General features: G+C 48.2%; 1 protein-coding gene across 2 annotated transcripts in view; it reads right to left on the bottom strand.

The window, feature by feature from the left end:
• The window catches only part of GRIP2 (glutamate receptor interacting protein 2), a 77,819-nt gene extending 61,363 nt beyond the window's left edge, over window positions 1–16,456 (bottom strand). For both annotated transcript variants that reach the window (XM_082768241.1, XM_082768242.1), the window contains exon 1: window positions 16,168–16,456. In XM_082768241.1, coding sequence (XP_082624367.1) covers window positions 16,168–16,207 — 40 coding nt within the window. In that variant the 5' untranslated portion in view covers window positions 16,208–16,456. The remainder of the gene's footprint in view (window positions 1–16,167) is intronic.
• Window positions 16,457–17,217: the final 761 nt, after the last annotated feature.

Genomic DNA, 17,217 nt, shown 5'->3' with positions numbered 1-17,217 from the left:
TAAAAAGCCCATTTTCAATGCTGTTACAAATAGGTTGCACAAAGGTAGTTAATTATAGTGTCCAAGGCAGCCCAAGAGCTCCCACCATGCCTCTGCTTCAGCCAGGAGTCTGATTCCACAACAGATCCCATCCTCCTTGGAGGGTGACTGGGATTTTCTTCTGCTCAATTAAGTCCAAAACTCCTTAGGCCCTTGGAAAAGTCTTACATGAGTTCATGTAAACAGAACCCAAGCAAATGTTAGAAAAAAAAAAGAAAATAAAAAGAAAAACCAAACCTGCTAGGGATCTCCAGACTGCGTTTCATAGAATACTGCAAGAGTTGAACTAGAGTTCATGCTTCTGCCCTAGATAAAACCAGCCCAAGCATCCAGCAACAAATATTCTCAATCCTTAGGCAAGGCAGCTCATGCTCCTGCAATGTGCTTAAAAACAAGAGAGAAGTCACTAAAGCTTTGGGATTCCGCAGCACAAATTTATTTTGATGACAATGACTGTAGTGCTGACTGCTTCCAAAAGACAAATAATAAATAAACGCAACCTTTTAAAAGACACGCTATTTTCTTCCCCTTTATTCTCCAGGATTTGGGAGTACAGCAGCTGAAAAACCCAGTGCCCGTCACAGATCTCATCTCCACCTCCATCACAGAGCATCTGCAACGCAGCTCAGCCCCAGGTGGGGGTTTGAAATGCTTCTTCCCTTCTCTGCACCAGGCAGATTATCCAAGAAGTGTCCCCTGCTCGGTGAGCTCAGACTGAAATAAGCGGAGCTATTTTGGGAGCTGCCCCTCCCTAATTTCATAAATCTACGCACCGCCGCACCTGTGGCACACGTGGCAGGGGCTGCCTGGTGCTGAGAATTGCCTCGTAATTTTCCCTTCAGTGGCAATAAAGCCCCTTACGGCACGCATTCGTGAGTTATGCAGAAGACAAACGAGGGCTCGGGGAAACGTTTCCTCTTTGACTTTTCTTACCACAAATTATCCGAGAGCACAGCCAAAGAGGACGGTCGCACCATATACAATACCTGTGCTTGCTGGAACTAAGTCCTTGCCCCAAATAAGACAACTGACCTTCCTCCCGTTTACCCAGCCATTCTGGTGAAGAAAAAGAAAATGTTCCAAGAGTGTCACCAAAAGGCTACCGGTACCTGTGCCAGCCCCACTGCAGTGACGCTTTGCTCCCTTCCCCGGGGTGGGAGCATTCCTGCAAGCAGAGGCTGCTGTGGCATCTCCTCCTCCTGCTTGTGCAGCCTTTGCTCCTGGCATCAGAGCCAGGAGAAGCTGTCCAAACTCTGAGGTTATTCCAGGAGGAAGCCGTAAGTCTGAATTCCCCCTCCCTGATACACACAGCACGAATTCCATCTCCCCACGCCCTCTGCGTCTCCCCTTCTTTTCTTCTGAAGGCTGCATTCATTTATCTACCAGCCCTTCTAAGGCACGTATAATTTCATAACCACCTGCTGCTTTATTCTCAGGAAACGGATCTGTAAAAGATACAATAGCCTATTGTTCAACAAACTCCGTGCTTTGTTCCTCTTTTTTTTTTTTTTTTTCTTTTTAATAAGAAACCTAAATTACTTTTAAAGGAACAATTTGTTTCAAGCAACCATTTCCAAGCAGAAGTGATGTCGATAATTATTTGCATAGCAGTAGCCGTTATGAGACCAGGCTATGGGCCACAACATGCCTCTGTTACCAAGCAGGTTGGCTTCCAGGAGATATCAGGGCGTGCTTCTTCCCCCTTGCAAGCCCTCAGCATGTTCCTAACCCTGATGGATGAAGCCTCCTGTGTCCCATAAGGAAGTGAGAACAGAATTTTAACATTTAATAAATCAGGAGATCTAATTTGTGTGTGTGTGTGTGTGTGTGCACAAAGCCCGTTTCAGTTGGGTCTGCAGTGAAGCCAGGCTTTGGAAAAATTTAACTCAACTTTCACAGGGTATCAGATACTTCCCAAGGGCTGATCCGAGCCCCATCTGATAAGAACAAATGCTGGACCCAGCTGGCAACACCAAGACGAAGTACTCCTCCTGCTTTCTTTAAATACACGGCATTCCATAAAAAAGCATAAAAAGGGGAGAAATGGGAAAGATGTGATTTAAGAACCTGCAGCCAACCTGCCATTACAGCCTTGTTTTCATACAGCAGAGACATTGCACAGTGCACTGTCTGCCACCCGTTAGGCTTTGGAAGCCATCACAGAGCAACTTGGTCGAATCAGTGTATCGGAAGGAGGGTGCAGTAGAGGACCTGGAAGCAGCTGGTAATTTCCACTCGAGCTATACTGAAAGAAAAAGGAAAATACTTGAAAAAGTGACTCAAAAAATTTTGTTAAACACATATCCTTTTTCTTTTTTTTACTTGATATTCTATGAAAATTAACTTTGCAGGCTGTCTGTCCCTCCATCCATCTACTGTCCTTTTGCACCTTTGGAAGCCAGTGGCCAATATCCTTCAACCTGGTAGGGAGGGAGGGAGAGCCGTCTGAATGGGGATTATAGTTCAGTAACTTTCATTACAACTGTGTAGAGTAGGAAAGTCCCAAAAAAGCAAAGCAAAGAGAGCTGCTGCGCAAATAGCTCTAGACCAGCCTCACCACCCACCTTCTTTTATGTGGTAAGGATAAGAATAAGGGATATTGGATGCAGAACTGCTGAAAATTAGGGTTCATTTGTTCTTCTGCTCGCAGAGATTATATTATTGTTCTGCCGTAGGCTGGGGTTTCTTTTCTTTCTCTAATTTAAAAATATCAAGGACAACTCTTCCCCCATCCTGGTGAGGATACGCTCCGTGCATTATTCAGGTTCACTAACAGCTCCTTGAAGGACTGCATGGGCTGGGTCCTTAGCACAAACAGCTTTCCCCATACGAACCCAAAACATCTTCACCTTCATCCATCTCTTCCAAAACATCCTAGAAAAAGTCCATACGAAAAAGGTCCCTTTCGAAAAAGGTCTCTTTTCACCCAGTGAGCCTCTTCACTTCCATTTTCTTAAGCACTCCCCAGCAAGATTTGCATTTCTAACGTACAAGAACTGAAATAGAGAAAGGGAGAGAGAGACTTCCCAAAATCCCTCTCACCCTCCCAGGTAAATTATAGGCAGCTTCATCCCTTTATGTTTATGAATAAGGTGCTGGCAGGGGAAACTACGCACCTCCTCACCCCTTGCAGGTCCCATCCACATGTGCGCACTCAGTATGTGCAATAATTTTGTGCAAGAGGGATAAGAATAGTGCAGAAACCAACTCGATGAGATTATTATTTCTCAATGGTTCTACTGCCTGAAATGATGTTATTAAAGTTACATTTTCCAGTCAATTTTGCAATTTCTTTTGTTAAGCAGTATAGACTGTACTGGGGAGAGCCCAACAATAAGCTAGGAAGATGAAATATTGCTGATCTCCTGATTGTGTTATCTGAAGAAACTACCTTTCCAAAGTAAAAAATTAAAGAGGAATAAGGTACATTTTCAGACTGATCTTTTGTGAAAGTTATCCAAGTGAGCAATTGTAATAGGGTGAGAAATGACCAATAAAGGCTGAAGCCGTTCCCAAGGAAGAATGCCTCTCTAGACACAACTGGGTTTATTAATCCAGGCAGCAGGCAGCAGTAAATCCTAGCTGGCAAGGGAATACAATTCTCCCTATTAACTCCAAGCAAGCTTCCAAACTTCTTCTTGAATATGGAGATGGATAAGAAACGCAGCCGGCTGAATCCAAACCCTGGGGAGTTCCCTTCTTTCGAGCAACAAATACCCTACTAAATGACTGTGGAGAGAAATCAAATAAAAAAAGACAGCTCTATTGTGGCTTTTCAAGCAGATGGAATTAAATACTGTCAGTTTATTAGACCATAGCACTCAAATAATTGGTGCCATCTAAACCTAGCGGCCACTACTACCTGCTTGTTTAAAAGCCCTGGAGTTCGTCAAAAAGCAGAACCAGGCTTTGTTTTAATGAAAAACATCACACAGCTGCTTTCACTGCATAGGGTTTGGCACTGAGCTGCCTCCCAGCTGGGAACGTTTGTCTAAAGGCACACGCAGGCAGGTAAGCTTTTATTTTAAAGACATCAATAGTTAAAACTTATAAATGTCCATAGGGCAAAATGTTCTGTTTTCTGAGCAACAAATATTTACTCTTTAGGAAGAAAACCAAACCAACCAACCCTAAAACCTGGCTAGGCCAGATCTGGCTTACCTAACGCTGGGTGTGCACGCTGGGAGGTGCAGGGAGGAGATGGGGAGGCAGGATCCGGGTGCCACCAGCAGCGCTGAGCACGCAGCACCCTCGTGTCATGGCCAGGGTGTGAGAGCATGGCACAAGTCAGCAGCGTGGGGAGGGCAGGACGGGGGAGTCAGGACTTCTACCTTTTGAAATGGAGATCAACTTGCTGCAGTGATGGCGATAAGAAATTCTTTGACCTGTTTTGCTTTGCCAAGCTCTGTTTTGGTCCCTGTGATCTCTGCATTAAAAGCGGTACCTGTTGTCTTCCATCCTCCAAGGTCTCATCAAAGACCAGTTGAATCATGAGGTTAACTTCCTGGTGGAAAGAAAACTGTTTCTAGCTCCTGTCTCCCACATCTTTCTGGCCCCAAAGTCTCCCAGGAAGGGCGGGAGGGAGCTTCAGGACCACAAAGTAATGCTGCACTGAAGAGAAGAGGGAAAAGGAGTCTGACCTCTGTGCCCACTCATGGGGTAAGAGCACATAACTCCTTAATGGAGAGACAGGAGAGCCAAAAATTGGGAAAGAAAGCTGTAGAAATTCAGCCTAGATGAGGGAATGTGTGTGTGTGTCCTCCCTTTGCACCCCATGAAAAAAATTAACCTCCTGGACATTGTGTTACTGAGCGCCTTATGACGGATGGGCATCTATCTAAAAATCATTCGGCACCCCTGTGACAAGGGATTTGGAGCATGATTCACAGTAACTAGCCTAAGCTCTTTGACCTGTACAATGCAGGGGTGAGACTGGGCTGTGAATGGCTCATTTGGGCTGAGAACAATCTGGTCTTAAAAAAAAAAAAAAAGAAAATAGAAGATGGCCATTTGGGCTGAGGCTAGCTGAAAAGAGAAAACACAGTTCAGTAAAAGGTCATTTTCATCCACAGCTCTTATCCGTGATTCTGGCCAGCTCGGATCTTGAGATCCCACCCCCACCTGAAGAAGGAGGATACGTCAGTGTTTCTCCAGCAGAGCCAAAAATCAGTGAGTGCCCAGGTTCCCTGTGCTACCTTTCTCTGCTCTGAGAGGAAAACCACAATACCCCTCCCCAACAGATACACAGAGAAGAAGGAAAGAGACAGCATGAGCTTTGAAAGAGGAAAACCCCTTCTTACTAGGGAAAAAGCTCCTTCTGTGCTAATCTCCAGGAGCAACATCAGTTGGACATCAGCAGCCCATGCACCAGCAAGATTTAACAAGGGGTGTGCAAGGATAGCCCCTCGTGCCGGCTGTGAGGAAGGTCACCCTGCCCCTGTCCAGGCTGCCCCCAGCTACAAACCTGCACTTGTGCAAGGAAAGGACCAGGAGATGAAACGAAGAACCAGATCTAAGAGACTTGCTGTGCCAGGTCAAGAGGTGGTGGAGACTGCTGCAGGTTTGAATCAATCTCAGGGACAACAGCAAGTAGAAAATTTGTGCAAATCCCAAGAAAACAAAATAAAGCAAAAACAGAACATCAGAACATCAGAAAAAACAAACAGGCAAATGAGGCAACAGAAGAGATGCACTTCAATGCAGCAACATTTAATAAAAGCTTGTGCAAGGGGTCTAGGGGTGAACTGAGAAAACAGATTTATTTAAGACCTAAAGGATGCCATCGGCACTAGCATGAAAAAGTCAAATAAACTATGAGAAGCAGGTATCAAAGCTGCCCATAACCTTATTTGCTACTGCCCTGATCTCACTACCTCAGCAAGGCTATGGCTTCAAAAGCAGCAGTGAAAAATCAGAACGGTCTGGTGAACCAGGACAACCCTGGTTCTTTCTGAGGACCCCAAAGACAGCCAGGACCGCTGGCAGATTGCATCCTAAGAGAAGGCACGCAATGCAGTAGGCTGCAAATCAGGTGCTTCATCCTGTATTTGCACAGCATTCTGATGCAAAGTGTTTAAAAACCAGTGGGAGTCAAGAAGTAAGCAGCAGCAGCAGGCAGTGTTAACTGTTTGAAAGGAAAGATTTCCGGCAGACTCATTTCAGACTCGTTTCCAGCTTATCCCTAAAGCTCTGCTAAACCTTACTAAGACTTAAGTCCCGTAAATGTGATTCTCCCCTCAGTGTTTAGCCGAGTAGCAATGTTTCAGAAAAGGTAAATAGCAAGTCGTCGGAGTTGGATTATTCATTCATGTGGTGAGAGCCGTTATATATGAACATATACAGATGTTCCCACTTCAGGACTGATCTAAACATATGTAGATTTCAGACCCTGACACACAAACCATCCATTATGCAGTGGCCCATGTGCATGCCTGGGCTGCTTTTATCTTCAGCTGAGTCAGGAGGCTTCACAGGAGCTGTGCAAGAGATGGAAGAAGCTTACAGTTAAAAGACTAAAGGAAGTTTAAGGAAGAGCCTTGCTTAAAATGAAAGGAGGGAAGGAGAAAGCGAGAAATCAAAGAGCCAGAGACTATCAGATTTAGCAGGACAACAAGATGAAATAAGGAAATTTCAAAGCTCAAAGATATTTGATGTTGGAAATGGTGTGGTCTGACCCCATCAACCCAGCTGTTAAAAATTTACCTGAAGAGCCCATTAAATCTTGCATCCAGCAAGCCCTGCTCCTGCTTTTACCCCTCTTCTTGCTCCCCCTGCCTTGCCCTGGCTCACTTCCCATCCTCCAAACAGGCGGATGTCCAGAGAGCAGCACAGCACCACCGCGACGAAAGCGAGCATCTGCTTAGTATGAAAAATGGACAAGACCCCGCTCCAGAGGAGTTATTAATGCACTCCAGCTGTTTTATAGCTGCCTTCATCCAAATGGTTGTCTGCTTTCCAGTTGCTTCACATCGTACGGGTAGCACAAAGCAGGGGGAGGACATAGACTCAACTACAGCCAGCACAGAAATTCCCAAAAGGCATGGAAAATCCTGCTGGAAATCAGAACACATTGCTGCAAGCCGGGCTCCGCCACCCTCTGAAAGGCTCACAAGAGATACTCTCGTGAGCACCATTCTGAGCAAACGGGGACAGCCTCGGGATTTTCACGCTGAAATCCTGCTCTTCGCAGAATCTGAGCCACACAGTCCTGCGCATTAATTTTCCCTTTGGGTTTTTTGGATGTTTAAAATCCCAAACTGCCCCAGCCAAAGGGGCTGGAGGAGCACAGATCCGAGAAGATGTCAGTAAGACGTCTCTGAAAAGGCACAGCTGGGAGTTGTGCAGCTCACGGAGGGTAGGAAGTGGCAAGGAGATCAGGGAAAACGTAGGTGTAACTGAAAACCGCAGAGTATCGAGGAGAGAGGAGACTCATGTCAGGAGCACAGCCCATTAAGTGTAATGCTTCACATTATGCTTCCCAAATATGCACTTAATTTTGATTCAACAATCCACTTGTGCTAATAAAAATTAAAACCAGCAGGTTCTGTCGAGTGTGTAATAGATGTGTGGAAGAGCAGCGTGCTCAGGTATTCCTAAAATTAACTACAAGTACAAAGCCCAACTACTTTCCTAACCCCAGGGAAGCCTGGGCAAGCTGCATAAATCACCACCCATCACTGGAAGCCAGCACAGCCCCTCACCGCGGGGTCAGGCGTCTCCCCTTCCCTCTGTGCTGACCTCCAGATGGGGCCTGGATGTCTCCAGGAGCAGATATTGCCAAGTGCTTACCTCCTGCCACCGCCTGCTGCAACCAAAGGCAGCTGCCCAGAAGTATTCATGCCCTGCAGGTGGATCAGTGCCAGCAGGTCTGTACGGGTGTAAAAACGGTGTGAGAGGGCTGAGTGGGTGTGCAGGGAGACAAAAGACGGGGCTCCGTGAACATTAGGCACAGCAGCTCCATTTAATGATTAAACACACGCGATTGTTTGCTTATAAAATGCAGTGGCACATAAATCTGCTAGGAGCTAATTGCCTATTATAGCTCATGGTACTGCTCGAGCTGGCTGCTGAATGATAAAGGGACTCAGACGGCAGAGGAAGCCAGCAGAGCTTTGCAGCTCACTGTATCCACGGCCTGAGAAGTGCTTGGTTCTCCAGCCTCTGCAGGGCGAGCACTCGTCCCCCTGCCAAGCCAGGGTGGACAGGAGGTCGGGGGTATTGAAGCACAAGGAGTAAGGGGGGCTGCTCTGATTTCTTTTTTTGAAGTTGTTATTGTTCATAATAAAGCTTCTTTCCCTCATTTTATGTCTCTTTGCCAGCCTCTCCAGCAGCTACCCAGACCTGGAGCTGGCCGACATTCACCTCCACCCTGCAGCAGCCCTGAGGAGTGGGGAAACACAGAAGAAAAGAGCCACGTGCGGCACAGCGAGGGCAGGCGAGGAAGCAACAGACCATGGGGCGAAACCTGGGTTTGAAGCAAACCCAGATGTGCCTCCTGGCTCAGAGCCCTTCCACCTTCACTTTAATTTTAACTCCCCAGGTGCAAGGCCTACAGGTGACCTCGGTCCAGATCTACACATACCTCAGCAACTCCCCACCTGGATTCCTGGATGCCTGGATTTCAGGCATATCCCTGTGGCTCTGCCCCAGGACCACCACCTCGTCCATTGCTACCCCCATACACATGCTTTGTCCCTCTGCTTGGCTTTGCTGGGTGCTGTGGGGTAGTCAGCAGAGGCTGGACCTGCAGGGAATCTGCCCCGAGCCCCCCTGCCCCCTGGGCTGCAGGGTTGAGATACACGAGCAGCACAGCGCAGCGTTTCATGGCAGGAAGGAACACGATCTGTTTACACAGCAGGTTATACGGGAAATGCATTACATTATTAAAAAAAATAATCTTGCAAAATGTGTACATGCTTCTTATGCCAAGAGTTTACTCCCACCCAAACAGCAGTGCGTTCCACAGACATTACCCCCTATAAATCACCAGGGCAGGAGCTGGCCACGTCCCTCAGATTTCGGGCTGAACCACCCACTGCGGATGTTACCCCGAACAGATCAGGCACTGCAGGGACAGCAGGAACAGAGGAGATCTCCACTGAGACCCAGTGGTGGAGCAGATTTATTGCTGGGACAGCTGTGCCATCACACCTCGCCATAGCGAGAGGTCCTGCAGGGCAGGGGATGGTGCCTGCTGGAGCTGTCGGCTCACAGGGCATCGAGAGGGCATGGGAGGGGGAGCAGGACTGGGACTGGGACTGCTCAGGCGCTGGGAACGCCACAGCACGACCCCCAAAACAGCAGCAGATGCAGGATCAGGGACCCACATCCCTCCTTTGGGAAGGAGGAGGGTGCAATGAGGCAGGCTGATGCACGAAATCCCATTTGCATCCATACACCAGGGCAGCATGGAGCCAGATCTCACTCTTAGTGGCACCCGTTCCTGTCTGCCAGCACAAAAGCACTCAGGTTCTTTTTGCACGCCACCTCTGCTCTCCCCAGCATCACCAGCTCTTAGCTTATAGCTTCGTTGGGCTATACCAAGAGAGCAATCATTACATACCAAGATTGGAAGCTGGAGAGTAGCTGGGACAAAACCCACAGCTCCTTCCACCTCTCTGACGTGATTTCCTGAACTTGCACAGTAAGGAGCAGATCAGTCAGAGGATGACTAAGTGGGCTCATCTCCTCGTACCCCGGCTATGCTAAACAACTTACAAGGCCGTTTTGGGACTGCTCTGCGGAGCAGTTTAACAATGATCTAACAAAAAAAAAATAAGATATTCCATCCTTTCATGGCTTCCAGGTGTTGGGACCAATTTACTTCACAGTAATTTTAATTTCTGGGCTTTTTTTCCCTCCTCCCCACAAAGACCTGCAGCTGCCAAACGGTGCTGGCAACTCCAGCAGCTAGGAAACGAATTTCCCTGTGAAGCAAATTCTTCCAGGATGAATTGAATGAAGGCAGAGCTCATAATTGCACATTACTGAAAACATTTCTGATAAAAAAACTGGGGAGATATTTTTATCTGCATCTCCAGTTGAAAATTGCTGGGAAAGATGCTTTTGAAAAGCCATCATCCTCAAGCATGTAATTATCAGATCCTTGAACAAAAACACATGGCCAAAGAAAAAAAATTATTTCATTGAAATAAAGAATTGGAGACGGCGATTGTTGGGAATGGAAGGAGAGAAAATCATGTAACATCCTGTGTGCTCCTGCATGTCTCTGAAGTTACCAGACTGATTTGAAAATCCACAGATTAATAAATGTGACAGCTGAGAACATCAAGCTCGGTTAGTAATTTCTCTTGTTACGAACAGAATAATAATACTATCAAAAAGCCCTCAGAAGCAGGCTGGCAGTCGGGCTGTCACAGCAGCAGCATTTCCCGACTCCCACGTAAGCACGCCTGTCTCGAAGCAGCACCCTGCCACCGCGAGCAGACAGCCACACAATGACCCGGGGCTCCTGTCCCAGCGAGGCTTAAGACCATGCACACCCTGATGGGATTACTCACACGCTAAAAATTATGCAGTATCCAAACTGACAGCTGGAAAGAGCCTTAAATGTTCTTATGCCTGCTGGCACTCAATCGCCAATTGATGAACATCGCTAAATATTTATTTGTGCTCTACTTTCCGGTTCTGCAGCAGCACCTCTTCCTGGTTGTTATTACTTCTTTGTTCCTTTTGTTTGCGACACCAACCCAAGGTTAGACGTGAAACACAGGCACCTTTCCCTCCCACCTGCCTGGTGCCGCCTTCTGATCCTCCACGTAAAACTGCACATCACCTACTTCAGGAAGCAAATCGTATCACCAGCAGTAGACACTGGCATCCACGAGCAAATAGGAATTTTAACAGTCCATTTTCAAAAGAAATCGAATCCTCCATGCCCTGACACATACGAACACTTCAACACTGTGGATATCCTTGACATACACGGATTAAATAAGCGTAACAAACATCATAAAGAGTAACGAACCTGGCCAGAAAACCCAAAGGCAGACATAACGCAGCACAGGGGGTCGGTCCCTTACCACGGGTCACTCGAAGCCGGAGCACACCTCCTCCAGCTGCAATGAGACCTCCTTCAGCAGGCTGGCAGGGAGCTAAGCGTGGACTCCAAGTCAGGGCTGGAGAGAAAAGCTCAAGAGCAGTTGCTCAGCTGACACCAAGGGCTGACATTTTTATTAGATCTGTCCGGCTTTTGCATTAAAAACATCCTTCTGCCTACAAGTGTGTGCTAATGAGCTGTGCCTGAGCACAATCTTTTAAGAGTGAAACCTCTGTGACCTCCGTACACAGAAGGGAGGGAACTGAAAGAAAAAAATAGATAACTCATTTCTACAGGTCAGGAGAAGTTTTAGGACATCACTTTTGCCTACTGTCTTCCACAAAAAGCAATTTGGTGGAATGGCCCATCTCTAGAAAAGAGCAAGAACCCCCTTTTCACTGCATAGATCAGTTCATTTACATTTAATATAGTTTAAAAAAAAAAAAAAAGACTTGAGAGAGCTGGCCACCGAGTCCTAAAGCCATCAGCAGATATTCTTAAGCCTCTGTGGAGGATGGGTAAGGTATCACAGGACTGTGTAAGAGCAAAATGCAATGTTGAACTCAAACAAAACTAAACAGAAGTAATATCAGTGTAAGGGCAAGAGAATGACAAATCCATCTCCTTATCCTCAGTTCCTGGAATTGCCCATTGATGTGCGAGCTGCTAAAAGAGAACGGGGAGGACTAACTGCAAACCCGGAGCTACCACAGATAAGTCAACAAGAAGCCCACGCAACTTCTTTCTGTGGCAGAGCAGCATTTCTGGGTAGACAGAAAAGGCAAGTTGTTCTATCTCAAGTTCAGAAACGCTCCTGACACCATTTCATGTGCTATTTTTATAGGCATGTTTGGGAAGCAGGATACAGATGATTATGAAGTGTATGCAAAACTGATTGGGGAACCACACACTGAGAAAATTCATCAGTTGTGCACAATCAGAAGGGACGGATGTATTGAGTGAAGGTCTGTGGGGGCGCACCCCCACTCTGGTAAGGCTCCAGATATTCATAAAAAAAACTTGGCTGACTGCTGAGAGATAGCTCCTAGTAAGTTCATTGACAGGCACCAGCTATGAGGGACTGGAATTAGGCTGGAAAACAAAATTTGAAACCAGAATGATTCATAAATGTTTGAGAAAACAAACATACAAATCAGCAGAGGTGCACACAAGTTACCAGAACTGGGCAGGAATAAGCAAATGAACAAAGGATGGGGGAAAACATCTGAGTGACAGTTCTGCAGGTGGACTCCTCAGATACTGTGGATCACAAATGAAAGAAAATTCCACACTGCCATGCCACAGACAAGAAAAAAATGGACCCAGGTGGTACACAGAGATGGGCATAGCCTGCAAGCTCTGTAAAATCCTTTCATTTCACCCAGCACTGATAAAAAGCCTCAGCCTGAATGAAGTACCAAGATTTGGGTACCACTGTTCAAGACAGACATGGTCCAGCTGGAGTTCCTTCAGACTGAGGCAGGGCAGTGGGGTCTGACATGGAGAAGACCACAGCCTCTGAGAGCTGGGGAGGAAGGAGTTGTCTACCCTAAGGAGAAGCAAGGAGGGAGCTTTGAGAAGAGTGATGCACAGAGGGAAGGAGCAATCTGTCACCTGTGTTAGGAGAAGAAGCAGCAGCACCAAAACTGCAGATAAGGCAGAAAAGAAAATTGCAGAAATGCAGAAAGCCTTTCCTTAGTATTTAAGTCTAGTGAAAGAATTGGAGCTGTCAGATTGTTTCCAGCATGGATTCACTCACACACAAGGTGGATGGATGATAACGTAGGTATGGCTACATAATAGTTCAGTGCAGAAGGGCCCAGACAAACTCAGTGACTTTTCAAACCTTCTGTCCAGTTTTGGCTCAAGGAAATTAAGATCACTGCGATTCAGCTCCAGACCCCAGGACGTCTGTCTTGGTACGTGCACACCAGCTTCCTTTTCTCGTAATCTTTAATTTTGCTGCCACTGAGGCAAAGCTGACAGGGGATGTAAGCAGCTTGATGAGCAGGAGTTTTATTAAATAGCACTATTGCGATAAATTCTTTAATAAGAAAGATAAAATCTTCCCTCCTCGAAGGTTTATAGATAAAGATTACCTCCTGTCTTATTCTAGTGCCTCACATCAGTTCTCTGTCCCTTTCAGATATTGTTTCTCTGTTTCTCCCCCTGCCTATTTGGGAAGTTGGGAAGATCTGGGGCTATTGCAGAGAAAGCACAGCACTGAACAGGGGAGCTGATTCCCTGAAAATCAGCAGGCAGAAGGAGGCAAAGACCTATTAACAAGGCATTTTTCCTGGCCATTCCCACCCTGTAAATAAAGAATGAAGCTCAAGAAGAAGGCATGGGAAACTCTCACTGCTCTGCTTCCATCTCAATTACACTAAAAGCACAGCTTCGAACAGAAGGAAAAAAAAATACACTGAAGGGAAAAGCACAGAAGAACATACTGATCTGCTGACTTCCTTTCTTTTGCCTTCTATACAAACTGGGTTTTAAAATTTAAAAAAAGGGGGGGAGGGGAGGTGTTCTGAAATTGCCTGTGCTGCAGTCAGTTGAGCATTTAACGTGGGCTGGTTTGTGCTGGGATCCTCAGCTGGTCACCTGCAGCAGCAGCAGGAAGAGACTCAGTGAGCTCTGTCACTCTGCCCACTCCTGCAGTGATCCTGCAGCAAGGACTCATTGAACATGAAGTTTACTAGAGCAAAACACAGAGCATCTTCCCGGACTTCAGAAAAGCCATAAAGCACTTCGGGGAAGTGATTGCAAGAAGGATTTCATTGCCACATCTCTGTTGGAAACACGCTATTGCAGAGCCACACACGAGCTTACTCTAACCAGAAAATTCACCCCACCTTTCCACGACCCCTTGCATTTTCTGACTCTTCCCCTCTGAGAGACAGACAAAAGATCTGTGTTATGAAAACGTCCCACCAGAGAATGCTTGAGAATGGCTGGTGGAGAGCTAAGAAATAAGAACCCCAATAATGGTGGGCCCAAGTCTGGAAGCACTCCTGAACTCCTGGATGCCTCTGTCAAAAAATCCATCCAGTTTCTGATCTTGCCCATCACACTTCAAATCCTAACCTAAGTGATAGGAAACCAGCTCACTTTATTGCTTCCATCTCAGATGATTTCTAGATGAGGAGTATCATGGAAAAGCCAGGGGAAAAAAAAAAAACACCACAACCTTGAGAACCCAGCTGAGTGACCAAGAGAGCCCATTAAGCCTCAGCAAAATCAACCCCAATGCATTGCAATCAGTCCCCCTCAAAGCTTTTCTCTGGGCACTGAAATGACATAGAAAAGGAGGAAGGGCAGACACCAGACAAGGTGGGCACCCTGCCCTCCATCCCTCTTTGCTCTGTGGCAGGTGCAAAGGACGGCCTCATCTGCGGGATGCTGAGGGAACCAGCACCTACTGGCTGCTGAAAGCATGGGCTTAGTCCTCAGGAGTGCCACCAGCTCAAGCTGCAAGGCTCTGAAGAAGGCTTCCCCACCAGCTCAGTGACCACACCATCTCCTTATTGGTGGCAGAACTACACACAAAATTGACACAAGGTCCTACAACAAAGGTTTGGGGCTGAGCGCAAGAATATTTCTCACTCCATCATCCACCACCCAGACAACATCACAATTTGCAGCAACACAGCGACCACTGGGACTTGCATGAATGAAGCACCAGACGGCTCTGGTGACAAGGAACTGGACAAAAGATTCCACTCCATGGCTGGAGGCGTCCAGGGGATTCCTCCAGTGCAGTCGGTGCCAGCCACCTCTGAGCTTGGGGCCCATTTTATGGCTCAGCCCCAAGAGTAATAGGAGCTCCTGCCAAGCTGTTTTTTGATCCTTCCACGAAACGGCTGCATTCCTGCCCCGTTAAATCACGTGCCTGGACTTCTGCTGCCTACTGGGGCTCATCGCCAGGTCTCAGGCAGCTTTGAAACAAGCCCCAGCCCCCAGACAACTCATTGCCATGCCGCTTTGGTGAGTGGACACTGCATCTAGTCAACACCCATGGAATTAGGCAACACAGCCAGGTTAAGCTGCTTTGCACCTGGTTGACTTCTCAGATTTAGGGAAAAAAAATTCTGAAGTTAGGTTCATGCTTCAGGGCATCTAGTATTTGTACACCAAGGAGAGTACAAAGTCAGCCCTACACTGCTTCAGGCAATGTAAAATGATTATAAAATGCCACTGTACTTCCAGCTCCAGTATCTTTGCTTGCAGAAGGGAAACGCTTGCATCAGAGCAGAAGAGCATGCTCCATGCAGTACATTTAGCTGCAACAAGCTGAGCTACAGCATGCAACAAAGTACTGGAACACTGCACCCAGCTGGAAATACCGAGCCCGTCCATCTGGAGAGCCTGGGGCCAGGCTGTGGTGGCTGTGCCCTCTGCAGAGGTGCCTTTCTACACTTACATACCCACTCCTGCACAGAGATGAAAGAGATTTCTGACACTCCACTGTAGTACAGTAACTCACTCCAGGTTTCTAAGACAGGGGTTAGCGTCTTGTTGCAATGGCAGATTTCTGGCAAACGCTGCAACACCTGATAGCACAGCAGTACATGACTGGAGGTAGGGGTGCCGGCAGTGATCCAGCCATGTCAGCAGAGCCCCTCAGCCCTCTCCCCCCCAGTAGCCCTCCTCTCATCACTGCTGGATGCTCAGCTTGCTCACACGCTCATCTCCTAGATCAGGCGAGCCACCTTTAGCTTTTGGTAAAGAAAAAATAAAGGCAGCTGCACGGGCTCCGCAGCGCTGCCCTGAGAACAGACCCGTGGGGGCTGCCAGCTCCCAGCCCCAGGGTGGGTGGCCTGGAGGGGGCTCTCAGGACAAAAATCCTTTCCGGAGAAGCAGGGACAGGTTTTCAAAATTCAAGCAATTTATTCCCAGCTTGTATGCAAAGCTTTGGATTGGTAACGCGCACACACACACCCTGCCGAAAGGAGCGCGTGGAATTGTTAGCGATATTTAAGGTGGTAAAAGGAAACCAGAGCAAACAAAAGTAAACTGTTGGAAGAGGAGGAAAAGCAAATAACATATATATATGTGGGTTCACTCACCAAAGTCTGACTGCAAGTCCTTTTTCAGCCCACACAGCATGCCTGCTGTCGCCTAGGAAATCATCCAGCGCCCCCCGGCCCGGGAACCAAAGGAAGAAAAAGAAAGAAACCGTCCTGGCCGCTCCAGTTTGCAGGCACCCGAAGCCGCTGCGATCCTTTAGAAAGAAACGTCTTGAGGGGGGCTCTCCGGTCGTTTCGATAGGAAAATGAAGGCGGTGGAGCTGGAAATCCCGGCTCAGAGCGACCGGCCGGCGAGGCTGCAGCTGGAGAGGAGGCGACTGAGAGGGACGGGGGCGGCAGGAGGGCGACCCCTCACGGCTCCCCAGGACCCTTCACGGCTCCTCACGGCTCCTCTCGGCTCCCCACGACCCCTCACGGTCCCTCAAGACCGCTCACGGCTCCTCACGGCCCCTCAAGGCCGGCGACCCCTCACGGTCCCTCACGGCCCCTCACGCCCGGGGCGGGGACGGCCCCCGGGGAAGCTGCCGGCCCGCCTCTGTCCTTCATGGGGATTTCAGGCAGCGGGAGGATTTCACAAGGGGGAAATCGGACGAATTCAGCTGAAGCACAAGGGGAAATCAGGCAGCCGGTGTTGGGGGGAGCAGTGCTGGGAGCCCCCGGGCTGCGGCAGCGGGGCTGAACGCAAGGAGAGGCTGCGGCTGCCGCGCTGCCTGACACACTTTCCCCCACCCCCTCTCGGCAAGTGCAGGCAGAGCCTCCAGCACCTCTCAAGGCAATGTCAGGCTGCTCCCGGTGCCCGAGCTGCCTCCCCGAGCTGCAGCCTTGTGGCTTGCTTACAGGGCTTTAAATCTTTCTTGGGAACCGCCACCGGCCAAAGGCACCCGAGGCTGCTGCAGGGGCTGGGTGGTGGTGTGGTGGGACATGGGGCTGGTGTCCTGGGTGCGATGCTTCCCACGTCACCCCAAGGAGTTCTGCTCCTCCTGGTCCTGCACTGAGGTGGAGACAGGGTGCTGGACCAGAGAGAAATTGCTGCTATCAGCCTGCACTCGCTGCTTTTGCTGCTGAAATTAAAAGTGAAGCAGGCTGACC

The sequence above is a fragment of the Aythya marila genome (genome assembly GCF_965140915.1).
Source record: "Aythya marila genome assembly, chromosome: 10".
Taxonomy (NCBI): Eukaryota; Metazoa; Chordata; class Aves; order Anseriformes; family Anatidae; genus Aythya; species Aythya marila.
Note: the sequence above shows the minus strand (reverse complement) of the source record. Positions and strands in the feature narration are given on the sequence as shown.